This window comes from Castanea sativa, chromosome 12 (genome assembly GCF_040712315.1).
Source record: "Castanea sativa cultivar Marrone di Chiusa Pesio chromosome 12, ASM4071231v1".
NCBI classification, from domain to species: domain Eukaryota; kingdom Viridiplantae; phylum Streptophyta; class Magnoliopsida; order Fagales; family Fagaceae; genus Castanea; species Castanea sativa.
Window position 1 is genome coordinate 35,907,141 of NC_134024.1, and position 27,231 is coordinate 35,934,371.

The window sequence follows — 27,231 nt, forward strand, 5'->3', positions numbered from 1 at the left end:
CCAATGTACTATATAAGTCCCAAATGGTCTTAAATTTAAATCTAATGGAATCTCGTAGCTCCCATTTTGAATCCATCATCTGTCCAAGATTCCAAGTACTCTAAAAGAACCCCAAATACTCATCAAAATAAATAAATAAAGGAACCCTAAATCCATGATGCTAAGGCAAAAAAAAAAAGAAAAAAAAGTCACACACATATTTTTAGAAGTGTAATGAGAGCGGGTTCTTCTTTATTTAGCAAACAATTGTGGTTTTTTTTTTCTTCTTCTAAGTTTGGATGACAGCTTCAATAGTAATTTCTGGGTTTGGGTTTGTACAAGTCTGCCAAAGGACCATTTTTTTTTCTGGGTTTGAAAGTTTTATTTTTTATTATTAATTTTTCTTAGTTTTTTCTTTTGCTTCTTTCTTTTCTGGACAGTTGGCTTGCTGACTCCAACTGTATAGCAATTTGATTTAATTTCTTGCATTGATTTTTTTTTTTTTTCGATAAGCAGGAGAGGGTTGATTTGATTTTGTGGATGATTGTTTTGGGTATTTGCAGTCCTATTGCTGGGATTTTTTTATGGATGATTTATGCATTTGTATATTTCAAAGGGCTTTCATTCTCTTTTGACATGCAAATAGAGTAGAGATTCTCAGACCACACCACATGGAATACATGCGTGTTAAATGGAAACTGACACACTTTTTGGAAAAATTGTTGGGTGCATAACGCACATTGATCTAGCCCACACAAGATTAGAGCTTCGGCTTGAAATACCCCTAGGTTTAAGTAGAGACAAAACTAAAGGATAGTCTGGTAAAAATATACTAGCCTCATCCCACGCGCTTCGCGCATGAGATGAGGCTTTTTTTTTTTAGTGGTAGTGGCAAAAAAAAAATCTATGTTTTTTATTATATATATAATTTTTATTTTGAGAATATAATTTATAGGTGGATAAATAAATTTGAAAATCAATAGGAAAGTGATCCTATTTCTTAGGCAATGTTTTAGTGGAAGTTAGGGTTTTATTTTTATCGGATTGTCCTTTAGTTTTGTCTCTACTTAAACATAAGTATGCAAGGGTATTTTAGAACAAAAACAATCCGGATTGTCCATTAATTTTATTTTTGGATAAACGTGAGGTGTTTAACTTATTTTTCTATTTTAAAAAAAAAAACAATAAATATATAGTTACTTTGAAGAAGTGGATTAGTGGAAGAATATTCCTATTTTGTAGGCAATATTTTAGTACAAGTTAGACATGTATTTTTACCAAACTATCATTTAGTTCTGTCTCTACTTAAACATAGGGGTGTAAGGGTATTTTGGAATAAAAAAAAATACGGCCCAAACAGGTGCAGCTGCTTAAATAGTAGTATAGTATATCTAACTTGCACTAAAATATTGCCTACAAAAACACTCTTCTACTAACCCACTTCTTTAAAGTAACTATACATTTTTTTTTAATAGAAAAACGAGTTAAACAACCCAGCAACCCCACGTTTAGCCTAAAAAATATGGTTACTCTCCTATTGATTTTCAAATTCATTTAACAAGTTTATACTTCATGTTTATTGTACTTATCATTATTGTGTACGTTTTAAAGTCTCTATTAATAACACAAACACACACATTTTGTATCATAGGTTCATGGCAAATGCTGCTGAAAAGCAATTAGAATGTGGAACAAATAACATTGCTCCACCAACTTCTCCACCGTAGCCGGCATAATATTAATAAGTTCGCATATTCCATGTTTCAAATGTAGTGAATTATTTTACAGTTTTATCTGATGTAAATATTTTACTTTTCTACATTGATCCATCAACTTTTCATAATAGCTTTTGTAAAGGTCATCACATGCATTTTGTAAGTAGTTTTATTGTTATGATTTCCTTATGCATTTTCATTATATGCACTATTTATAAGATTTATTCAATGGATCTTTTTTCCTCCCCTATAGGTTAATACTAAATTATAGCATCATCTTCCAATTAATAACACGTTGATTACTACGTAAACAAAATTAGCAAAAATGGATAGTAATTACAGAATACTAGCCTTTGAGCATGCGCCCACGCGTGTGCTCAAAGGCTCTTCTATTTTTTGGATAAGGGTTAATTTAGAGCATCTATTATAATTTGGGATTACTACATTTTTCAATCACAAAAAAAAAAAATCTAAAGGTGTGATGAGTATTATGTTTGCAATACATACAATAATTCGTCATATTTTATAACAATACAAAAATGTTAGCATAATATAATTAAAACTAACGGAAGATATCCTCATATGTCTTCAAGTAATGCCAAAAGTAAATCCCCTAAAAGCCACCAATAAGAAATCTGCACAAATATAAAAACAATACTACATTAAAATCGTAAAGTAAAAACATTAACTATGTTATAAGAAACATTTCTAACAATGCATTAAGAGTAGCCACACCAATAAATTAAAATCACAACTCCTAATGTATAAGTTGTAGAAAGCAAATATAGATTTTCATGTGTAATATAATACAATTAGTTGACAACACTAGCTCTATTCCCCCATAGCTCTATTTTCATGTGCAAATATAGATTTTGGCTAAGCTTTGGTCTTTGACTTTCACAGATCTAAGCCTCTTTCTATTCCCCCACAGCAACCCAAACAACCACTAACCTTGTCATCACATTCAACCAAAAACCTTGTCACCAATACTAAAAAAAAAAAAAAAAAAAAACCCTTAGATTATGTCACCAATGGGCATTCATCAAAAGCCTTTACAAACTATATACAAAGAAAATTCAATTGATGGGTCTCCTATTAACCAAACCCATATAGCCAACAAACTAATAATATCAACAAAGTGCAAAGAGAGATAAACTCCAAAAACAATTCATTTATGTCACCATGTCCATTCCTAAAGTATTAAGCATTAATTTGACTTAAAAAAGGTTCCTATCAGAAACGCATTTCCTATAAAATGAAAAAAAAAAAGAAGAAGAAGAAGAAGAAGAAGAAAGCAGCCAGTTTAGCTCAAACATTAAAAAAATTTCAACATGCATATCGCCCAAGCAAGATGGAATCAATTTAATAAAAGCTCTTAATCATATATGACAATGAACACCCACGTGGGGGTGTATGTATATTACCTAAATCTATAACTTTTCATTTATCTAGATAAATTTTAGACTGTAACCAAATCTCATAGTACCTTTCAATCAAGATGGAAAGGTCAAATTACACCTATTATGCATCAATTTTAAACTTTTATGTTAAGTACATATATACCAAAATACTTAAACTTCTACCTTAAAGTGCATTGACAGTATTTAAAGTAACATTAAAGTGCTTCTGTTTAAACTAACCAGTGCCATCATGATCCTCATCAATACTAGTGTTAAATTCTAATTCCACAAAACCATTCACTTCACCTTTCACTTCACTTGTAATGTCATTCATATATCTCTATAGTCTATATCCTCATTCTATGCTAATCCCAAAAGATTTGAATTTAATCTTATGATAATTGATAACAAAGGACCCCACCCCCCAAAAAAAACAACCTTCATCAACCTGGTTTTAGAGACAATGCCATCCTAATATTCATTTCTTAGATTGAACACTCATTTTATCATCAAAATGGATGATAGAAAAAAACTAGTAATTAGGGAAAAAAATCTCATCATTTGTCTTGCAAGAAATATTAATAGAGTAGCATAACGTATCTAAAACATAATCTAGAGAACAATCCCCCATTAAATCAAGTCAAATAACAATCAAAGGACACAATCCCATTATGAAATCAGAGTATCATTACCTAAGCAATAATCAACACAAGAAAATTTAGAAAATGGGTAATCTCATTTTGAGTTCATACATTACACCTAATGTATAGGAACTTGTACACTACATATATCTAACACTAGTATCAATGTGGAAACCAAACCAAGAGAGTGAGGATCCAAAACTAGAATCATCCAAACAATAAGAACCATAGAAATAAAAAGAATTACAGCAATTGATAAGTACGTATATAAGAAACTTTCTTCACAACCATTACACAGTAAATATCAAATACCCAAACTAAACAAAAATGCATATACCCATTACTGTATCAAACAAAGAAATACCCAAAGGAACTAGAATCATTAAACAAAAATTAACAAGAAAATTAACTCAAAAGGGGAAAAAAAAAAACCCAGGCTTGGGGGTGGGAGGCGAAAGGTCGCCGGCTAGGTGGAAGGCGAAGGGTCGCCGGAAGCGTCACAAACTGAAGCGTCGCCGGATGAAGGATGAAGCGTCGCCGGATGAAAGATGAAGCGTCGCCGGCGAGCTGAAGCGTCACCAACGATCGTTGGCGACGCTTCAGCGTCGCGATCGGCGACGCTTTAGGTCGTAGATCGCGATGCTTCAGGTCACCGATCGTTGGCGACGCTTCAGCGTTGCGATCTGCGACCTGAAGTGTCGCCGATCGTGACGCTCAAGGTCGCGATATATATATATATATATATCTTTCTCCTCACTTTCTAAAATAGATATATATATATATATATATATATATATATATATATATATATTTACATACATACATATATATATTTATATTTATATAAATATATATATATATATTTACATACATACATATATATATATTTATATTTATATATATTTATATAAATATATATATATATATATATCTATTTTAGAAAGTGAGGAGAAAGATATATATATATATATATATATATATATATATATATATATATATATTTTTTATTCATGACCTAGGAAGTCTTTTTGCTAGCTTCGGTGAATTTATCTGCTTCCTTCTCTCCATAATTTGTATTAAATTTGAGTTTGTATATCACATATGGTATATTTAACTGTACATTAATGCCTTGATTTTGAAATTAGATGATATGTCTAATTTTGATTACTCATGATCAAATTGCACTCATTCATTTGCACATCCTCATGACTTTTGTTGTTTGGTTTGATATTTTTATTTATATTTTTGTTAGAACTGAGTCGAAATTTGGTAATGGGGGTGAGTTTTGTCTTTAATTTTTTTATTTGTTTGAGTACGAAATGATAATGATTGAGTGTGTTTGTATGTGATGTGGGGTGAGTATATGCAATTGTGGGGTGAGAAGTTGTAATTTTTGTACTTTGAGTAGATATTCAAGGTTTTCTAATTGATGTTAAATAAAAGAGATAAAATATGTCACTAACATATTATACTTTACTCTCTAATAGGTTCACAATCTCTGAAGAATATTGATATAAATGTATACTATGGTGGACCCCTTGACAATCCTGGAGAGATTGACGGATTCCCATTTAGAGGGCCGGGTATTGAATGCTACTACATGATGATACGTCGTAAGTTGAAGACGTTGGATGATTTGAAGAGGAAAATAATGCACTCATTGAGTTTGAACCCTGCTTGGTATGACATCAAGATTATTTATCGTTACCCATAAGAAGTCCTTCATGAACGGATAAATTACAGGTATATGGCGATCAAAGAAGACAAACATGTAAAGATGATGTTTAATAGGATCCAAAAAATGCCCCAAGTAAATGCTGCTGAGTTGTACGTAAGTTCGGAGCCGCTTGTAGAAGTTGATACTGAGGTGGTGCAACAAACAACTACGGCTTTACAATTTACAGCCCTAGATGATGGATGTACTACAATGGGAGGGTATACAATGGGAGGTTATACGCTCCCATCTCAAGATCATGTTGCGAATACTGGTGAACCCCTCCATCCTCAAGAGACACATTTAGCGGAGGAAGACGAAGACGAAGATCATGCTGCGAATGATGGTGAAAATATTGATGACGTGGATGAATACGAAGAGAGGATTGAGCGAGGCGACTTTGAGAACGATAGTCGTTCCCAATTTTGAAGAGGAAAATATGGAGTACCATGATGAAGGTGATGCAGACGATGATATTGGCATCCAGCATGATACAAATACGACCACTGCCTATAGACCTCCTGCCGACTCATTTTATGCAAATACTTGGGAAAATATGGTTGATCCTTCACGTCTTCAGATACCATTTGTTTCTACTTGGGAAGATGGGATGCATTTTCATAAAGGGTTGACTTTTGCAAATAAAGAGGCGGTAAAGCGTGCATTGGTAATATACGCAGCAAATGATAATAGAAATTTTATAATCCGAAGGTCGACCAAAAGTAAATTATGCGCTGCATGCGTTGATGACAATTGCAAGTGGTACGTTGGGGCATTCATGAAGGTTAAACTTAATGGTCTATGGATGGTCACGTCTTATGTGGGTCCACACACTTGTATACCCTTTGGCCTGCGAAGAGACGGTAAAATGATGGATTCTAATTTTGTTGCATCAGAAATTGGGGGAAAATTGCGACAAAATCACACTGCTCGTATACAAGATCTCTGGGACATCATACATACTAAGTATAAACATGAGCTTTCTTACTATAAAGTATGGGACGCAAAACAAAAGGCAATTGCTAAGATATTTGGGGATTGGGAGGAGTCTTACCAAAGGTTGCGAAAGTTGTTGTTGGCATACTTGGATCAGGATTCGGATACCCAGTACAACTATCACACCATACCTAGGCCATACGAGAATTCTGCGTTACTGCGCTATGTATATTGGGCATTTGCTCCATGCATTGCTGCATTCCAATATTGCAGGCCAGTGATCAGTATTGATGGGACTCATTTGTATGGTAAATACAAAGGGGTTTTGATGATTGCAATGGCAACCGATGTCAACCAAAAGGTTTTGCCTCTTGCCTTTGCTGTTGTGGACAAGGAGTCAGAGGCTAGTTGGGGGTGGTTTTTAAAGTGTCTCAGGGCTTCGATTGAGCATGTTATACCTGCCAATGGCATTTGCATTATTTCTGACCGACATAAAGGTATCAAAAATGCCATTCGACAGTGGCCTAGACAGAGAGACGGAACAGAACAGGTATATCACCGATATTGCCTTCGACATGTTGCTAGCAACTTCAACAGACGCTTTGATGACCCGATTCTAAAGGCATTGGCCTTGAAAGCTGGATATGCAACCCATGAAGCTAAATTTGAATCCATAATGCAAATCATTAAGGAGGCCGAGATTAATTTACTGAGGGGTGTAGACCCTACTGATCGCCATGTTGCACGCTGTATGCCATACACATATTTAATCAGTGAGGATTTGGACAAATGGACCCAGTCACATGATGGTGGAAGACGTTATGGGGCAATGACAACCAATATCTCTGAGTGCTTTAATGAGGTACTTAAAGGTGCCCGTAGTTTGCCCATTGCGGCAATGGTTGAGTTCACTTGGTCCAAACTTGTTGCATATTTTCACAATCGACATTAAAAAATTACGGAAGATCTCTCTCGAGGTAAGGTGTGGAGTGATTATGCAATGGAGATATATAACAAAAATGCGCAGAAAACCGCAGGTCACACTGTGAGCAATTTTAATCATGAAACTGGTGTATATCAAGTGCTTACCCCGTACAACGACCATAGAGGTGGAGGGGGAAACCACAGTCATGAAGTGCACGTATTTGATAGAATATGTGGTTGCGGAAAGTGGCAAAACTTGAAGATCCCTTGTTCACATGCAATTAAAGTTCTTCAAGGTCTGCACCTCGATGCGATTAGCTATATTGACCCATGTTACAGTTTGAACAACGCCATTCACACATATTCACATCATTTTGTGGTGCCAAAGTCAGAGTCATTATGGAGGGACGTTCGCGGACCACGGTGGGTGCCTGACCCATAGCTATTGCGGGCCAAAGGTCGTCCTGTGGCCTCAAGAATAAGGAATGAAATGGACGGGGTACGACGAGAACGGGGAAGCCGGAGGGAAGATCCGGACTTGAGGGAGATTCAACCGAGGCAGCGATGTGGAGTGTGTCATTAAGAAGGGCATAACCGCAGAAGCTGTCCCAATTCCTGTGGGGCTTCGACAAGTGGTAGTGCTACAAACTAGGCAAGTGCCCTCACTGTTTTTATATAATATGCATACTATTTCATTTGGTTTTTGTTCTTTGCATTTGGAAAGTAATGACTGTATTTTCATCTAATCAGGCGAGCGGAGACTCGATTGAAGCTTTGGCAATGTACGTGGGACTTGTGGTTATCTTCTATATGGATAAGTGTTGAATGTTGTTGCTAAATGTTGTGGTTATCTACAAGTGTTATTTTGTTTATTGCTGAATGTTGTTGCCGAATGTAGACTATGTTAATTTCAGTTAGTCTTCAAGGTTTGAATGCTTTTGATGACAAGTTTATTGCCGAATGTTGTTGTAATTGAACTATTTGCTACCCATTGTACTCGTTACATTAGTTGCGTTGTACAGCTGTTGCCTATAATGCCAGCAATGATATTACTTTCGCATTAGTAGCAACTACTTTGGCAACTATAATATGCCCATGAATAGTAACTGTTTTAATCCGGTTGTTTGGTTCTGATGTACTCTCCCTTTGATTGGTATCATATGCTTGTATCTAGTTGTTTACTGCCCATATGATGTGTTCTGGATCTAGTTTACTGCTGCAGGGGAAGGGAAAACTAGTTCTGGTTTATTGCTGCAGGAGTAACTGCCAAAGAAAAAAAAAAAAGGCTTGGCACTAGAAATCGAGTCACTAAAACTCGATTTACATTGCAAATATACGTAAATAAAGACCAATGTTGGTATGAAGCGAGTGAGAAGGAAATCGAGCCTTTATAACTCGATTTCTGTCACTGAAGCAAAAATCGAGCATTTTAAACTCGATTTCCTCTTAAGGGAGTGAGAAGGAAATCGAGCCTTTGAAACTTGATTTCTGTGGAAATAAAGTTTCAAAGACTCGATTTCCACCTAATTTTCTCAAACCCACTGAAGCAAAAATCGAGCCTTTTAAACTCGATTTCCTGTGGAAATAAAGTTTCAAAGGCTCGATTTATACTGGCTTTTTTTTTTTTTTCTCATTGTGCGAAAAGGAATTATTATTATTTTTTTCCAAATTTGATAACTAGTTCCTGAACACTATAAAATAACAAAAATGAAGCTAATCTTTAATGTTTAATTCCAACTTCTGGAATTAAATAGTTTAGTTTCAATTTTTAAATTTTTCCCTCTTACAAACCACCTTATATCATAGGCATGCTACTGGCCTTATACATGGCTTATTATCAACAGAAGAATCTAGATTTTTGTATAAATAAAATCATGCATATATTAATTGGAAGTTGGCCTAAGTTAAGTACTTGAATTGGATTGAAGGCTGATGTAACTCAAGAAGTTACAACATAAATAGCATAGGTATCTGAAAATTGTATCCATCATTTATTTGGAGACTCTTGCACCAATACAACAACAACATCACAGCTTATTAATTAGGTACACCAATACATTTTATGATAGCAAAAAAAAAAAGAGACCATAACTCTTTGAAGATGCCTCAAGACAGTTAACCACGAAATCAACGCCATATGTTGAAAGTGGTGCAAGTCTCCAGCGACCATATGTCCATAAACTCACATCATAACCCACACCGCCAGATAAAATCAAACATTGGGTAGAAATGTTGCTGATTTTGTCATCTTTTGGAGGTTCATATGTCGGCCGGTTTTCAAGTTCTGCTTCAGCAGCAACGAGGTTGTCTTGAGCTTAATGATTCTTTCTTGACGACATTCTTCTTGCTCCTCAGGTCTTCCATTTCTTTATATTTTTCCCTCGTACTTGCACCCCCTATAGAAAATGTAAATGAACCTCCAAACCTGAGAATAAATACAATCGTGTGAGAAGAAACGTACACCTACTGTGAAAGATCACCAAGTATCTTTCTTCACAAAATCAATAGCTGACTTTTCAAAAGGTATAAGATAGAACACTTACTTTAGCATACATTGCCCGCAATTTCGTGAGTGAAGGTAAAATCAAGCGAAGACATAATCGAAATTCAGTTGTAATAATGTACCTGATTACAATTTTGATAATCGTCTTCACATGAGGAAGAAGGTGAAGACATAACCAAAATAGAATAGTTGTAAGTTTAAGACGAAGAGAAACTCACATTAACACCCGCTGAAGACAAATTTTTTGTCATCTCCTCTCCAAACTTGTCCTTTCCAATGGAGCCAATGTAACCAATTGCACCATTACATTTGGAGCGTCCACAACTATCAGACAAAAAAGGGAGACGAGGGTAGGGAGAATTAATCAATTCTATTTTATACAAATTTAGCCTAAAAAAAATGTGAAAGATGTTTCTTGGAAATACGAAACCAGACCTGGATGGCTCAAACTTGATTGAATTCCAATGTAGCACCTAAAGTCATCTGTGTATGATATGAGTTCCCCATTACAAAAATCAAGAACACCAAATAAAATCACGTAGGTCTCTTTCATAAAGACATATTAGTAGCGGTATCAATAGTAGTCCTCTCAATCTTCTACTGACTCCTTCGTCGTTTGGATGGCTCAAAACAAGCATCACTTTCAATGACAGTATCACTCTTGTCTCCTAAATCCTCAGGTTTACATTCATTTACATTTTCTATAGGGGGTGCAAGTACGAGGGAAAAATATAAAGAAATGGAAGACCTAAGGAAGCAAGAAGAATCTCGTCAAGAAAGAATCATTAAAGCTAAAGAGAATCTCGCTGCTGCTGAAGCAAAACTTGAAAACCTGCCGCCATATGAACCTCCAAAAGATGATGAAATCAGCAACATTTCTATCCAATGATTGATTTTATCTGGCGGTGTGGGATATGATGTGAGTTTATCGACATATGGTCGCTGGAGACTTGAACCACTTTCAATATATGGAGTTGATTTCGTGGTTAACTGTCTTGAGGCATCTTCACAATGATAAGGTCTCTTGGCAAGCTATTTTCAAAGTTTATTAGGGATGGAGGGACAAATCCAGCTTCAAATCCATATTTGCTATTGTCCTACAAAAATCAAGAGTGCGTACATTTTTAAAATTGATGGAGCACTAAACAAGGCAATTAATCATGTTCCATTGGCATATTAGTTAGGTAACAGTGGGCAGAAAGGCAATCACTTTAAGATGTAGAATTTTTTAGTGACTTAAAGTCTTGTTTAATTAATAGTTCAATGCATATATCATTTCCAATGGTCATGTGAGGATCTTTTTCTTCTTCTTTTTGAATAATGTTTCTTGGTACTGTAACTCCCCCCAAAATCACTGTGTACATATTTCTGACTTTCTACCCCGCATGCATTTTCCAATATGTGACTATGGAAACGTTGAAAACTCTTCTCACAACTAATGCATGTCCATAGTTATAACTAATGAATGTCCAGAAAATTATTAATTAGGATGAAACTTAAGATAGATAGAGTAAGCAAACAAAATTACAATGAGAATGACAGTTTTCACTCAAACACTATTGCAAATATAGTAAAACGCATAAACTCTACATAATATATTTATATTTTTACAAATTAACAAAATGCACAACATTAAAAAGATAATATTTCTTTACCAATAAATAATTGTTAATCATTAAAATGCGTTAATTAAAATTTGAACATTGTAAGATGAAACATTCTACTGGTCAGACGAAGTTTTTTTTTACTTGGTGGAAGGCCTGACTTCTTTTTTATTTAATTAGTTTTTTACCGTATTATAAGAAAAATATATATATAATTTATTTTTTTATTTGAAGAGGCCATTGCCTAAATAGCCCAATGCATGATAAAAAAAAAGGTGAAGAAAAAAAATCATAGTTGACATTAGAATAAGGAGGTTTATTGCTATTAATACCATTAATCTTGGTATGAAGAATAATGCACACTGTTTAAAATATGGAGGTACAACCCCCGTTGCATAAACTATGTACTACTTTTTCCATTACAATCGTCAATCACTACTCTTCACAGGAACCAACAAACTGAACCTACTTAAAATTAAATTAACAGATCCAAGGTTTTATATAGTTTGCGGAAAAAATGTTGTTGATTTATAATATATATTAACGTGAAAATATTAACCACTATAGTTTGTGTCTCTGTAACTTAAAGTACCCAAGGAAATACAAAAACATGGAAGCCTATATAAGATGGTCAATATATAATCAAGATAACTATTTTTTTTGAAGAGAAAAGAGTATTACATATTTTAATAGGTCAAGTTTCAAAAAATAGGCTGCCGCTAATTAAAATTTTTTTTGTCGTCGAAAAATGCATTTTTCAGAATTCCTCATTAAATTTTATTTGTAAACCTGGATTTGGAGTTCGAATTTGTACAGGTCACATAAATCAAGGGTTGTGCTGAAATTCGTGTTAATAGCATACGCTTGCAAAACATTTGAAAAAAATGACCCAAACAGGAGTCAACTTAATTCATTTTTTTAAACATAAAGTAATAAATGTGGCATGTGCCAAAAAAGTCTCACAAACAATAGTAAAATACCAAACAGTGTAGATAAAAGTGATAATTTTACCAAAAAAAAAAAAAATTTCCTTCACAGTTATATAAATGTATGAATGGATGTATATTTATACGTATGTGTGAATATTCAAAATCAATCAGCTTCTTACTGCTGCTAATTCCTGCTCATGCTTTGGGATAAAGGCAGTATGAACTTTGCCATTTTTGAAATCCTGTGATAAACCGGCAAAACTCGCAAATTAGATCCATTTTATTTCAGAATAACATACTAAAATGATTCCAAATATATAGAAAACCTTAGAAGGTCATGATTGTTGATTTACCTCATTAGGCAGCCAGTTTGAATTAAGGTATATACGCAGCACTCAATTAGCCTGCAAATACCACAGATCATTTTTTGAACACAAAATGTGCAACAGAAATGGCTACATATTTGTGTTCAGGGAGTGAAATAGAAAAATAGAACTATACATTTTGTAGAACATCAAGAAGATTTTAACCAAAAGTTATATATACATAACTTAGAACATGCAATGACTTTATAGATATAGTTGCTAAAGTGGTTGGATCATTCCACGGGTCCTCCAATTGGAAGAATGATACGTCCCATACCAAGACATTACCACCACTGTGAAAGATTGTATTGTGAAATTCCATTTGATACTAGTTTTCAGTTTTGCTTACCAAAAACGTGAATGTGCATTTCACAATCAGCAATTATTTATTGTTCAGTGTTATAAAACTTACCAATAATGGCACCACAATGCATATTTGCATAAGGCTCCTCACCAGTCAATATCTCCCACATTGAGATGCCAAATGAGAAAACATCAACCTGCCAAAAGCATATACCATACAGTTGATTGCCTTACCATTTGGCTGGGCAACAAATAATTTAATCCTTCATTTACTTCACTAAAACATATAAAATGGTCCTACTAACCTTCTCAGAGACCCGGCTACTGCTACCATTCAACAAGTCTGGTGCCATCCATGGAAGGGTTCCTCTCACACCACCAGATACAAGAGTATTGCGTTTAATTCTAGATAGCCCAAAATCTCCAACCTGCAAAAACAAATACTTGGAAATTATGATCAAATAAAAAAATAAAAAATCAAAGCAGTTAATCTGAGAACTTAACTGAAATTGGCAGTACATTCCAAAACAAAATCCCACAAAACTTCCAAGTGCCCATTTGGTACAGATTATTTTTCAGCTTTTAGAAAATGGGGTCATTTGAAAAGGCTGTAACTAGAAATAAGTAAAGTCAAAAAACAAACTGTACTTTGAAACAGTGTGGTTTGCCACTGCATTACCAAAAGGTTCCCAGCAGATTTCATTTCAGCCCAATTATGTCACCATAGAGCCTCGAGGGTGGAAACTACCCTCTTGGTTTTTATATGATTTGCAGCTCATTTCATTATGACTTTAATAGCCTTTAACATCAAGTAAGTCACCTAGGGAGCATAGTGTCATCTGAAGATCTATCATATTTTACCTTGCATATGGGTCGGTGTGGATCCCTCAGGTTGACAAGCAAATTGTCACATTTCAAATCAAAATGGACAATATTTTTTGAATGCAAGTATTCCATGCCAAAAGCTGCATCCATGGCAATTATAAGCTTTTTACAGCGATCAAGCAATCTGCATAAATCCCAAGATTTGAGAAAACATATAGATAACTGTTGGAAGCAAATATACAGTAAAGACTTGAAAGCTAAATTACCTATCCTTCTTAAGTAGGACATGTCTAAGTGACCCGTTCACCATAAACTCTGTCACAGTTGCCAGGGTTCCTCCAGCTCCATCTGGTACTACACCATAAAATGCAACGACATGATAAACAGTCCCATATGTACCAGCTCCTAACTCTCGTAGTTCTTCAAGATCAGCATTCTTTATAATCTGTATATCAGATTCAGAAAGCTGATCATATTTAAAAAACAAATAAATAAATAAAACTATCACATTATAGGAAACTTAACAAGGGAATAAAATGCCAGAAACAAATATAATTATACTTTGAAAAGTATTACTATACATAGGTTGATACAATTATTCAAAACAAAACAGTAAGTAATTACAAAAACATGAGTGGCCAATTTTTCAGTCTTGATTGAATATTTCTGACTTTCAAACAAACTGAAGCACACCCCAACACAAGTCAAGGTACTTGATTTTTATAAAAGACTCTCCAAAACCAATCAGCAAAACTACAAAGATAAAAAGCAAAACTCCCAGAATTAAATTAAACAATGTTTCAGAAATTTAAGCAGTTTGATTATAAAAACAATCATTAAAAAAAACAAAAAATTAACACCCCCTTAGATATCTGTGTTGTTGCTGAGAACTTGTAGGCAAACTCTACTTTTCATCTAGACTAAACATAATTCAACCACTTGGCATGGTTGAGGTTGAGTTCTTAATTTAATAGGAAAAAGAAAAACACAAAAAAGGATCTTAAAAAAAAAACGCATAAAAATAAAATTTCATTTCTTTTTCCCACCTTATCAGACCAACCAAACAAGAGTAACAGAAGCCTCACAAACAATACACACCCACATATCAAGAACCAAGCTTTTTATCAAAGTAAATTCCACCCAGCATTAGTCAAGCTGAAAAAGCCGAAAGGACAAAAAAATTAGGTAAAGATCACTAAGTAAACCAAACAAACTTTAGAGCATACCTTCAGCCCAACAACATAGAAAGAGAAAAGAGAGAGAGAGAGAGAGAGAGAGAGAGAGAGAGAGTTAATGCTATATGAGACCAGCTAACTTGTTATCAAACATTAAGGGCAAACAAACAAAGGCTTCAAGAAAACCAAGTTTAGCTAGAAACAATGCAGCAACAAAGCATACAATTAAAAAGAGAACATAGAGGAAGAGTATATTACCAGCTTTCATTTTTCTCCCTTGAAATTCAAAATCAGCTCTAATTGAATCTCTAGTCAAACCAGTTTCTGGGCCCACTAAAACACGATCTTCTTGTATCATCTAATTAGGCAAGGTTGACTTTCCAACATTAGGCCGTCCTACAATTGCTAACTGTAATGGCAGCTTGCTTTGCTCATCCTCTCTACAGCTACTGTCCTCGCTATTGCCCTGATTATCAGTAAAAGAACAACAAAGAATTGCATTAAACAAATTCCATCTTTTTAAAACCCAATGGTGTCCAAAGAGTAACAACTAGAAATTAGAAATATTCCTTTTTTTTTTTGTTTAGGGGGGGGGGGGGGGGAGTGCAAGGAGGTGGAGGATGGGGATTGGGAGGAACTAAACTTACCCCAGCTTCAAGAAATTCAGTCAAGCAAGGAAGCTACAAATAGAGTCCAAAGCTACCTCCAGGGCACAGAATTCAAATGGAGACTCTACATACCATAATTTAGATCATTCATATAACAAGAAATAAAGAAGGACTGACAAGGATCGTTCTAATATTGAGAAAATTAATAAGGATGAAAATAATGCACACTTCCAAAACAACAATAAGAGTCTGACCTCTTCACTAATGAAGATTGTTTTGATTCAAGTTTTAACCATTAAATTAATATTGCTTACCATCTTCTTCACCCGCATCAATGTCATTTTGGCCCCCTAGGTACACTTGATCAATCACCTAGTTCCAATAATGTATGTTAAAACCATGGTGGAAAACAAAAATAATATCATGCAGTACACAACAGTAGATTGAAATGTGAAAAGAGGAATACCACTGGGAATAAAGTGTGTTGTTTCACATTAAGCATTGAGTTACCTTTTTTGAATCTTATGTCGTCTCGTATAATGAGGAGGAGGTCTTGCATGTCCTTCGTCAGATGCCTCGGGCCCAGCATTGTGTCCATGTTTGTGCCCCCTGTCCCACAAGAAGGTGCTTTTGATATGCGTTTCAGCCGACCTTCTGTCACTGCAGGTAACCCAACAGTCTGCTTAGCCTAAACATGGGGTGGGTCGATGGCTGAAGAAGGGCCAGTGGGGGTACTGTGGGAGGGTGGCTCTTGCTGCATGTCAGGTGGGGTTGGATCAATACCCAGGTCAAAGGATGGAATAGGTGACAACTGAGGAAATGACTGTGGGGTGGGTGGACGAATGTCGGACCCAGGACAAGGATGTGGGGTGGGTGGAGGGATGGTGGGGCAAGGAGATGGATGTGGGGTGGGTGAAGGGATGGTGGGGCTAGTGGATGGATGTGGGGTGGATGAAGGGATGGTGGGGCTAGGGGATGGATGTGGGGTGGATGGAGAGGGATCAGGGGTAGGGACAACCCTCGGGGTAGCAACAGGTCGACGAGGGTGACATCTGGCCGGAGCTGTGCTCGTGCTTGGGCCTTCAGTAGTACTTGGGCCCGTAGGGGTAGCTGCCTCCTCATTCAGGGCCTCAGGGATAGGAGGTTGTACACGTTCAATCGCATGCACGGCAGTCAGCACCTCAGTAATGTCCTTGTGGTCCTCCGTGCCCATTGGGTGACGCCTCAACAAACGGACATATCCTTCAATCTACACATGAAAAACCACACATTAGTAATGCAACAACAAGCACAATGCCAATCGATAATAAATACAATGTTGGTTCTGAATTTGATTCCAAGCAACCATTATTGCAAATTATAAGGAGACTAAGTGCTAAGCAAAAAATGTAGTAACGTATATCATGTTCTCTAAACAGTGGTTTCATGGTAGGAAGTACAGTAAGATGTAGAAGACATTGAGAAGTTACCAGCACAGTCACTATAGCACTGAGCCTATCAATGAACCTCCGAGTTACCCTTTTGAACCAGTCGTGGTACTCGTGCTGTGGAGGCATATCACCAAGTACTGCTTCACAACGCCGTTGAAGGCGATTACCCCACTCATCGATATGCACAGCATGTTTTCTCGTCCAATCAACACCGATCTTCCCCCTCAAATCAATGTCATGAAGCACTGTGTCAGTGTCAACATCGCGGGGAATTTCTTGGATCATCCCAAATTAACGAACGACACGATCCGGTATATGTTTTTCTACTAGGTGGAAACATACAAGCGGCACCGTTGCCGTCCACACGGCCCTCCCTGCAACGCACCACGGCGGAAGGTCCTCTAACTCAGCTTCATATGGCTGTCACACCACCTACAACAGCCACAAAACAAGTACACAACACATTAGACAACAATGTTTATAATTCAAAGCTCACCAAGCCTATATCTTGTTCCTAAACATGTAAAACAATGCATTTTCATACCTGAGCTGGCAACATTGAAGCTATTTGCTCGCGATACCTATCCCTGAAGATGTGGGCGGGCCTATTTTTCTTGTTTGGAACCCACAACCACCTACAATCAAGAAAAATGGATCAATATCTACAACTTTCCTACTAAGATAATTCCAATGTTAAAACTATAATGTAATCACATATAAATACTGAGATGTACGTTATAGATATTTACTTAATTAATAATATCACTAGAATAAGAAACAGTCCGTATAAAAAACAAAGCACGTTCAAGCCACATGACAGTCATTTTTTGCTCGTATATTAACGTAATCATATATATTGAACCTCAGTTTAAAAATTTGTTATGTTCACATAAAAAATTACTAGAAGCCTTTAAAATAAATAAATAAAATTAAGTTACATGATTATGGGCTTAGGTAATGATCACATAATGTATATCACTCTCATGAGGTAGAAACTTACTTCAGGGATAGTGGACCATGCACTGGAGGACCATAAGCACCCATTGGTGGGCCATGCTCAACTGCTGGACACAAATAGGGGAACCTAGCCCATGCCCAATACTGGACCAATAGTAAGCACCCACCAATCTGACTGGTGTCCTCGCTTGCCCTGCATAGCTCTCGGTACAACCATGCAAGGCAAGCACTTCCCCAACTGTACCTTCGTGGGTTGCGAAGGTCTTCCAACTGCTGCACCCACATTAGATGCACCCTATCGCCGGATTTTTCCATGAAAATTGTGTCCCCCAGTAGCGCTAGGATGTAGCATCGTGCGTACTTATGCAGCTGATCCTCTTCAGCATTAGGCGGCAATGGATTAGCAACTTGCTCCAAAAGCCGGTTGATGAGAATCCTCTGGCCAGTAAGTTGCTTATGGTTGCCTTCATTTCTAGGTTCAAAGTCAAGGAAGTCCCGGCACACATCCACCCAAGTTTTCTGCGTGCTCCCTGTTATAGCGTCACCATCAACAGGAAGCCCGAGAAGAACCTCCACATCCTGCAATGTGATGGTGACCTCACCATGTGGCATGTGGAATGTGTGAGTCTCGGGCCGCCATCGCTCCACTAAGGCCGTTATCAGGCCATGGTCAATCTCTCTACCCGGGACCTAAAGGAGTCCTTCCAAACCAACTGCCTTGATGATGTTCCTGAGTCGGTCGTCAACCAGTGGCTCTCGATTGGAGAACTTTGAACTACGGCTACGGCAGGTAACAGACCCTGGATCCTGCACAAAACAGAACCATGGATTAATATATGACACCAAATGCATGTACATTGTATGAATTAAATGCATGTACATTAGTTAAATCTTTAGTGTTGTGTTTTACCTGCCCATTCCAAATAGCTTCAGACCGATGCTTCAACTGCTGTGACAACACCGACGTGTCAATGGGTCCAGGCTGTGTATAGTCAATCCACCCAGCATTTGTAGCAGCCATACTACACAAGAAAGTAAAAGAAAGTCAATAATTGAAATAGAATAAAATAAAATATCCCAACACAGTAAATGCAGGCAATGCAAGAACTTAGCAAATAAAATAAAAAATATAACACTACAACAATATTACATTAATAAACACCTATGGGGAACATACCATGAAAATAAAGTCTTTATGTGCTGGAAAATGAAGCAAGGGTAAATCCACTCATTCATCAATATACACATGTTCCATATTGCAAAATTCTGACTCATAATAGAAGTCTCTGGTCTCCTATTCTAGAAAGTTTTTATTACTTACACCTAAGAAAATTAAGTGGAATGTGAAAAATGAGTTGACAGTTTCTTTAGTGTGAAACTTTTTTTCTCATGGACAGAATTAGGGTGCTAAATCTTGGATTCTTAAGGATCATCCCCCACCCCACCTCTGCCCCCTAGGATCTTTTAGTTTTTTTGTTCCCAAGGTTTTACAATTTGGCAAGTGCCCTCACAGCTTGTTTTGTGATCAAAAGGTCCAAAGAACAACCAAATAGATTGAATGTATCTAGCTTAACACAGAGCAGTCCAAATTAAATCTACTAACTTATAAGCCATTTAAAATCACTGGCAACATTCTTATAGGCCATAGCCAGTGTCCAGGTGAAAATAAGATATTATACCTAATAATTTCAGGAATTCCCTAGCAGTTATTTTGCTTGATAAATATCATGTCAGAGACTTCCTAGTTCAATCAATCAGTTTTTAAACATCATCAGCCTATCAACATGAGAGCTTCAAACCCAGCTCTAAATAATTTATTTTCCAACCTTTTCATCTCCTAAATCATAATGCATACTACAACACTAGTCCATCTAGGGAAATAAAAACGATCTCTTGATTTATCACATCTCAACATGTACTCTTTCAATACAGTGACATGAATATATTCTACTTGGCACAAAAGAAGGCTGTATTAATTTCCCACCTCTTAATATATAAATCAAGTAATAGTATAACACTAGCTCATATACTTGGTTAGCTCCTAATAACCTGCAATCCACATATGTCCCATTTTACCATATTAACGAAAAACTATTTGGCTTATCCACTATAGAGTGCAGACAACTTCTCTTTGTTCTGCATCATTTTTACTACTTAATTAAATAGCAAATAGTTACATATGCCAGTTCAAAATGAATTTTTTAAGTCTTCAAGCTTCACAGATCTAAGGAAACATGATTCCAACTATAGAACATGACAACTCCCATCATATACAACAGGTTCAATGTCCAACTATGAAAAAATATAAAAAATCAAACCCACAAACCAAAATAGAAAAAAACTTTCATTTTTCCCACTGTTTCTCGGCAACCAAACAGCGACTGAAGACAAAGCCACTCACCTTTCCTTTTAGTTTTGAGAGACGCGGTCTGAATCGAATGCCGTGGCTTTGTGAAATCTTTTGGCGAAGCGAAGGCGATCAATGTGGAGCTTGAGAGTGGAGACTGTGAGAGAACAGTGAAACAGGAGAGGCTGCGCGAGGGAGAGAGGAGAGGCTGAGGTTCAGTGTGAGGGAGAGGGTGGGTGAGAGGGAGGAGTCTGCTCTTTGTCTCGGTGAGTGAGAGTGGAGAATGTTTACAGGTGAGAGGCGTTAAATTCGAATAAACCCCAAAATGAAATCAAGTCTAAGAGACTCGGTTTCTGTTTTCCACATGGACAACGTGGACCAACCACGTCAGACCTAGATGGCCACGTCACATAAATCGAGTCTCTAAGACTCGATTTCTAGGTGGAGGCCACGTGGGCAAAACGCCACATCATTCTGGACAAACTGAGTCTCAGAGGCTCGATTTATAGCCCAAAATCGAGCCTCTGAGACTTGAGATGCTAGTAAATTATATAGTTTAGAAACCGGACCTGCTAACTATATAGTTAGAAACTGAGAGTTAATTTGCTATTTTCGCCAGACAAAACCCATTTATAGTTTTCCTCCCCGTTTTTTGTTAAAAATTTTCCATCCCACCTATTTCAACACCAAAGACACCCGACTCACATAGTCATCTTCTTCCTCTTCTTCTTCGTCTTAGTCTAGGGAGTCGCTTCCTCCATTTTTTTTTTCTGCCACATTATTTTCTGCTGGTTCAAATGATCCAGGTGCCTAGCACGGAATAGCATTCACAATTACTCTTCTCTTCTCTTCTGTGTTCGGCCAAATAGGTTCGTGTTTTTTCTATATTTCTCTCTGCTTCACTTTTTGCCTTTCTCCAAATCTTGGTTTATATACTCTACTTCTACTATATTGTCAAAAATCTTGCTCCTGAATGATATGAATTTGGATTGGGAAAAGTACTAATTATTGTTAATATTTTGGTTTTGTTTCTGGTTAGGGGTATTATATTTGTGATTTCATTGCTGGGTTTTGCCTGATTTTTTGTTTGGGATTCTCTTTTTTGAGTTGTTGTTAGAGAGATATCTGATATTGGATCCTTTTTATTATTCGTGTGCAGTGAGCTAAAATGTATCTGCAGTTTTATATAAACGAGAATGGTGACAAACTCTGTTATACTTAATGTGAAGTTATTGCATATGTAGACTATGTGGTCTGCACTTCAGAAATATAAATTTGATGCTTTTGAAAGAATTAAATGTATTTCTTGTTGTCGCTATTCTGGTTCACATTAAGGAATGGTGTTTTTATATATTTTGTTGAGAGCTAGTTTTGAGTTTAACACTATTAAAACTTTTAGATTTAAAATGGGTAACACTAAGTGTCAAATGGAATGAGGTTGATGGAATAGCGAAGTACTTGTGCGACCTTGCATTTGTGTTTCAGAAGTAAATTAAGTTATATGCATTAGATGGAAATTAGAAGAGGGGTTTTATCTAGAGCTCCTTGCAATAATAAATTGGATTGAGTGGGGGTGTTAGAACCAGATTTTATTGTAATTTTTGTTAAAGAATCAATTTAGTTCGAAAATAGTTATGCTTTTATTGGAGTGAGTGGTATTAACATGCATGTGAATATTAATTATTGCAGCAAGGCATGAGTGTATCTATTGGTGCGTCTATTGGTATTAAGCTCTGATGTGTCAATACCCATAAATGAAATTCTGGATTAGATTTGCTGACAGGTTATATTAGGGATATGTTTCAATATATCCAGTTTGAGCTATGAACTCTTTACTGACTTTTTAGGTGCCAATTATAGGTTTCATTAGCTTTAAGATAAACACGTAAATGAAGGGTCTCAACTGACACATTAATTTTTGGGTTCATAACCATTTTTTCTATGTATCACAAGTTGGTAATGATAGAAAGGATATAGTTGATATATTAATTGTAAAGAGTTGGGTGGATGGTGAGGTTGTGGATTCAAGACCCATTGGGTGCTTGTGTAATTATCAATAACAGGTAGATGTATTACTTTGCTAAATAGGCTTCTTATTTTTTATTGCCTTTGCTAAAGTAAAAAAATATTCTGAGATTATATAGTCCCATGATCCTATAATTTTCATGAGCACCTGGTAACGTTTGTTGTATACATAAAGATAGGATCTAAAATTTATTTGGTATTAACTTGTAAGATTAGATCATTCTATAAGAGTGGCTGAATGCTGAAATTGGCTCAGTTTGGTAACTTGAATTAGTTGTGAATTTTTCAGTTTTTGAATTTGTTACTTAGGGCACCATGGAACCAGTTGATTTTATTTGATTTGACATAATTCTTTTGTTTCACTGATAAATTTTAACATTTATTACATGAAAATATTTAATTACACCACCTATGTTGATGCTAAACATTAATGGACATTAAGTTTTCTTGGGGATTAAATATTTTTATATTGATGCAAAAACTTCACCCTGTATGAATTCTACATAAAAATTAGGTGCAGAAAGTAGTCTCCTGTTGATCTTCTGGTTTTGCTGAAGTACATTCCAAACAACATGTGCAAAATTGCAACTTTGTATCCGTAAAGGGCTCAATATTTTATTCTGTAATGAGATAATACATACTTTATATCAACTCAAATTTGTTAAGAATTGTTAACCTTTTATACTTTGTCTTCTACTCTTAGTCTCTTTAATCAATTTCATTTCCTTTTCTCCAAGCAGAAAGAATCACCACTGGGACTGGCAACAAAATCTGCTCATCCAGGTAATATAGTTAAAATAATTTGATTGTGCTTGACCATTCAAGTGTAAAAGTTTGCTTGAAACTAAATTATGCAGTCTTTGGTTTTACTTTGTTGTTTCTTGATAACCTTATGATAGGAGACTTCTGATACATGTATAAAGATCAATATGAACTATAAAAGAAAATTGTAAAGATTATATGTAAATAAAAATGGACTAATGAAAGCACTTACATAGTCATTGTTTAATGTCTGTACTTGTAGCCACTAGGGACTCTCTTAAGACTTGCTTAGAAGCAGCTAATGCTATAGGTTGCTAATGTTAATTTGTCTGTATAGTTATATTTTTGTGTGTTAACTTGTTCTGTCTAATTGTTTGAATGGTTGCAGTCATTGCATTGCTTGGATTTTTTTAATCCTATGGCTCTTGAGCCCATGACCTCACACTCCATCACATTGTTGAGGAAGTGACAGTTGAGTTTGAGCTCACTGTCCCATTGCTGGGACTTTGTTTATAGGCTTTTAATACTATTGCTTTGGTCACTTCATTTAATTATAGATTTTGTTATCTACTTAAATTACAACTTGGCTGCAATATGGTTGTTGAATATGTTGTCCAGATGTTTTTGCGAGTTAAGTCTACATGAGAAATTGGTGCTGTCAGTTTAATCTACTTTTTTACTTGCATCATGTAGTTGCATATTTCTGTGTGATGGGTATCAATGCGTAAATAGATTATTGCTATGAAGAAATGATCTTTGTGGTTAGCTATTTGGTTGGACATCCCGCTGCTTTGTACATTGAGCACCTCATCCTGCTGGACTGGCACTTAATGTCTCAGTGTTCACGGTTCTAATTTTTGACCAAGTTGTCACATATAGTTTGTTAGAGGAAATAGAGGGGGAAACAAAGGAAGAAAAGAAAAGAGAATCTATCAAGTCTTGCCTCCCCCTCTCCACCACAAAAAAAGAAGAAACTATTACAAGTTTCTAATCATGAATAGTTAAGGGAACACCAAATGCTCCTTTTGGAGCTTCATCTGCTGTATAGATAGATGGAGTTGGTATAGAAAATCCTTCTATGTGAGGTTCAACATGGTGAATTTAGGTAGACTGATGATTATGTAGACATAGGGTGACTGTTGAAAGAAGAAAGCTTGCATATGCTCCCCTTTTTATTGAATGTTCCCATATCTCTCCGAACTCCCTTTTCCTGTCTCATGTTTTTGTTTGTTTTTTGTTTTGATTTGTTAATATATGACATGTCTTGCGGTTTCTTTCATCATAAGTGCCTTTAATCTGCCTCTGTCTCCACTTACTTGTTTCAGCCCGCTTCTCCCCTGATGATAAATACTCAAGGCAAAGAATTCTTTTGAAGAAGCGATTTGGATTGTTGCCAACCCAGCAGCCACCCCCAAAGTATTGAACTAATGTGGAGTTCAATTGATACTGTCTTGTTCTAGAGTATCTGGATTTGAAGTTTCATGCTAAATAGTGTTCTATTTGTCGGGATGTAGTAATTGTCTGATAACTGTGATATGTTAGGCCTTTAAATGCCCAGTGAATTTGAAAACTTACATTCCAGACATTGAATGAACTCAGAGAGAGATGTTGGTTTTACTTTTGAGATATTGTGTGGAATGTGAGCAAGGCTTTGAGGAATCAGAGGGTCTTGCGGTATTATTAAGAATTGAATTTGCGCGACTCTTTAGTCACAAGGTGTATTTAGTTGGACTAAAGCTCTCTAGGCTCACGCAAATTAGAGGCCATAAAAATCCTTAACCTTACATATATTTTTTTGAAAAGAAATAGCCCCACAGATCGCGCTCTAGAAGAATATGTCTATTATCAAAGGTTTTGTTCAAATTATACTTATGTAATATTTAGTAATTTTACACAGCTTAATAATTTTTTAATTGGATGTGTATTTTTCTAAATTATTTGTTGGATTATATCTTCTTAAAATCTCCATACTTACAAAATTTTATGATAAAAAATGCTTAGTTTTTATCATTAATAAAGTATTAAAATTTTAAAGCGGGGTTTTGAGGGTGATTTGGGCTCACAAGATTGGGCTCTTGCCTCTTTAAATATGCAGTTCATTTTGTGGGTGGGTTGGTGGATAAGTTTGCAGTCGGGCTATTAGGATTTTTAAGACAGAATACCATTCCAATTTTTTTTCCCTCGATTTATTCATGGCACTGACGACCTCCTGACCATAATTGTATTATCCTATATTAGCATGGGGACAAAGGTACCTACGTTAAAGGCAGAGAGAAAAACTGTGAGATTGCAGAAAAAAAAAGAAAAAAAAAAAAGGAATTTGCTGCATTCGTGTGTTCAGGTATACCTCTCTCTAAAACATTCATGAAAATAACCTACAATGCCAGAGTAGTTTAATAGATTTGCTTTAATATCCCATATGAACTCTTGAATCAGGTGATAAGCTTTTGAGTGATTAGTTGCTAGAGTTTACGCATTGGTAGTGGGGCTGGTCTTATGAATCTTGTTATCTATATCATGGTCAAGTTTCTAAACTTTTGTCAATACATGCTTCATCAGAGCCAAGTTGGCCGATAATTGTTGTAAATTACATTTTATATTTTCAATCAAGTTGGCTAGATATAGCCACGGTTATCATTATTTTCAGCATATCATTAATTTCAGATAATTAATTATGTTTGAAATCCATATTTTTGGTTACATAAGTTTTGGTAACTCTTCCATTACCATTTATCATTTTGTTAACATCTTTTGTTGGTAGGCCGAGCCTCCTTCTTAACTTATTTGTTCATTATTCTATGATAATTTGCTCATATTGATCAGTTACACCCCAGTTATCTGCTTCTTCTTGTTTTTGTGTTTAGCCCCAAAGTTTGTAACAGATGTGTACTATTAAGACGCGTAAGACCAGATCTGTGCTGTTTGTCAACCCAGTTAGACCCGATGTCTTGAGTGAATAGCCGTTTAGCTGGAGTGAGGCGTTGAGGCAAAAGTGAAGGACTGTGGTAGCAAGAGGTTGTAGTTTGCACTAGAGAAGGCGATTGTCTTGGTTTGAACACTCTGTTTCAGATCTATGGTTAGATCAAGTAATTCGAGGATATAGGTGATTAGGTTGTGATTGTTTAATTAGGCTTTTAATCCAAACCGATGAATAGGTTGTTTAGAAGTAACTCTTCTACCAGTACTAGATCATCCCTCCTAGAGATTCCACAAGAAGCTGGAATACTCAACTTTGAGTCTTATGAGTTATTAGATCTAGATCTAAAACTAGGAGATTGGAATGTCCCCAAAGTCCCCACCAACCAGATCTATAAGTCTTCATGGAGTCTTAAAAAGGCATTTAAGACAGATTACCATGTCAAGGCCACAGAACAAGTTTATGGAATTAACAAGGAGTATGAAACATGCTACTTGTTGTCACCGTCTGCCCTGTTAGCATATAGGAAGGAAGGACACAATTTTTCGCACTTAGGTTTAGTCCAGGTCGAAGTTAAACCTTTGATCAGAGAAGGGTTGAATTGTTCAATCCTCATGGCCCTTAGAGAGACTAGTCACATCTGGTTTGATGACAGTCTCTTAGGAACCATCTAAACCAGTCTTAGTTGTGGACCAGTACATTTTGATTGTTTCCCCAATTTTACAGTTAGCCTTCATGACCCGTATATCATGAAAGCTCTCACCTTAAATATCAAGACCCAGGGAACCCTTATGGTGCAGGGAACTCACCAGATAGCCTTGATATACAGAGTTTACTATAAGTGCATCCGGACGAACTTGAATGTTCAAGCACTTGATAAGAGAAAGATGGGAGAAACCACTCTTATCCAAACCACTGACACTAGATTTAAGATCCAAGTCCCTAGAACCTTGAAATGGGCTGAGGTCACATTTCCTACAAATTGGACTCTAAAGAAAGAGAATTACCCTCTACAGTTCCAAAACCAAGCCCAAAATCCAAACTTAGACTTTTTCTAGTAGTTAGCCGATGGTACGGTTAGACCTAGCTTTGACCAGTCTAGGTTCTAACCATCTTTGATCTACACCATCCCTTTAGGCAATCACCTATCCCTCTTAGAGATAGACCTGCAT

At 36.1% G+C, this 27,231-nt stretch overlaps 2 protein-coding genes, 1 long non-coding RNA gene and 1 pseudogene across 3 annotated transcripts; 1 reads left to right on the plus strand and 3 right to left on the minus strand.

The window, feature by feature from the left end:
- Positions 1-9,319: 9,319 nt before the first annotated feature.
- On the minus strand, positions 9,320-15,090 carry LOC142621311 (RAF-like serine/threonine-protein kinase 20). Its single transcript, XM_075794630.1, has 11 exons — positions 14,885-15,090; positions 14,105-14,283; positions 13,875-14,022; positions 13,319-13,441; positions 13,123-13,210; positions 12,699-12,749; positions 12,525-12,587; positions 10,248-10,909; positions 10,031-10,136; positions 9,853-9,934; positions 9,320-9,734 (listed from the first exon to the last, which is right to left on the minus strand). Exons 2-6 carry the CDS (start codon positions 14,146-14,148, stop codon positions 12,745-12,747), a joined length of 408 nt encoding a protein of 135 aa, XP_075650745.1. The 5' UTR covers positions 14,149-14,283; positions 14,885-15,090; the 3' UTR covers positions 9,320-9,734; positions 9,853-9,934; positions 10,031-10,136; positions 10,248-10,909; positions 12,525-12,587; positions 12,699-12,744.
- A 294-nt stretch (positions 15,091-15,384) lies between these two features.
- Positions 15,385-17,251, minus strand: LOC142618744 (uncharacterized; annotated as a pseudogene).
- Positions 17,252-17,452: 201 nt separating this feature from the next.
- On the minus strand, positions 17,453-18,620 carry LOC142620595 (serine/threonine-protein phosphatase 7 long form homolog). The gene is made up of 2 exons (XM_075793949.1): positions 18,052-18,620; positions 17,453-17,483 (listed from the first exon to the last, which is right to left on the minus strand). The coding sequence occupies exons 1-2, from the start codon at positions 18,618-18,620 to the stop codon at positions 17,453-17,455; spliced, it is 600 nt and encodes a 199-aa protein (XP_075650064.1).
- A 2,393-nt stretch (positions 18,621-21,013) lies between these two features.
- LOC142619213 (uncharacterized) lies at positions 21,014-24,829 on the plus strand. The gene is made up of 3 exons (XR_012841461.1): positions 21,014-21,224; positions 23,121-23,163; positions 24,468-24,829. It is a non-coding gene; the product is annotated as an uncharacterized LOC142619213 (long non-coding RNA).
- Positions 24,830-27,231: the final 2,402 nt, after the last annotated feature.

Coding starts and splice junctions, on each gene's coding strand:
- LOC142621311 (XM_075794630.1), bottom strand. CDS start 14,148: ATGGTGAACGGGTCACTTAGACATGTCCTACTTAAGAAGGATAG. Junction 14,023..14,104: donor GTCCTACTTAAGAAGGATAG/GTAATTTAGCTT, acceptor GGATTTATGCAG/ATTGCTTGATCGCTGTAAAA. Junction 13,442..13,874: donor CACACCGACCCATATGCAAG/GTAAAATATGAT, acceptor TTGTTTTTGCAG/GTTGGAGATTTTGGGCTATC.
- LOC142620595 (XM_075793949.1), bottom strand. CDS start 18,620: ATGCCACATGGTGAGGTCACCATCACATTGCAGGATGTGGAGGTTCTT. Junction 17,484..18,051: donor CATGGTCCACTATCCCTGAA/GTAAGTTTCTAC, acceptor TGGCTGTTGTAG/GTGGTGTGACAGCCATATGA.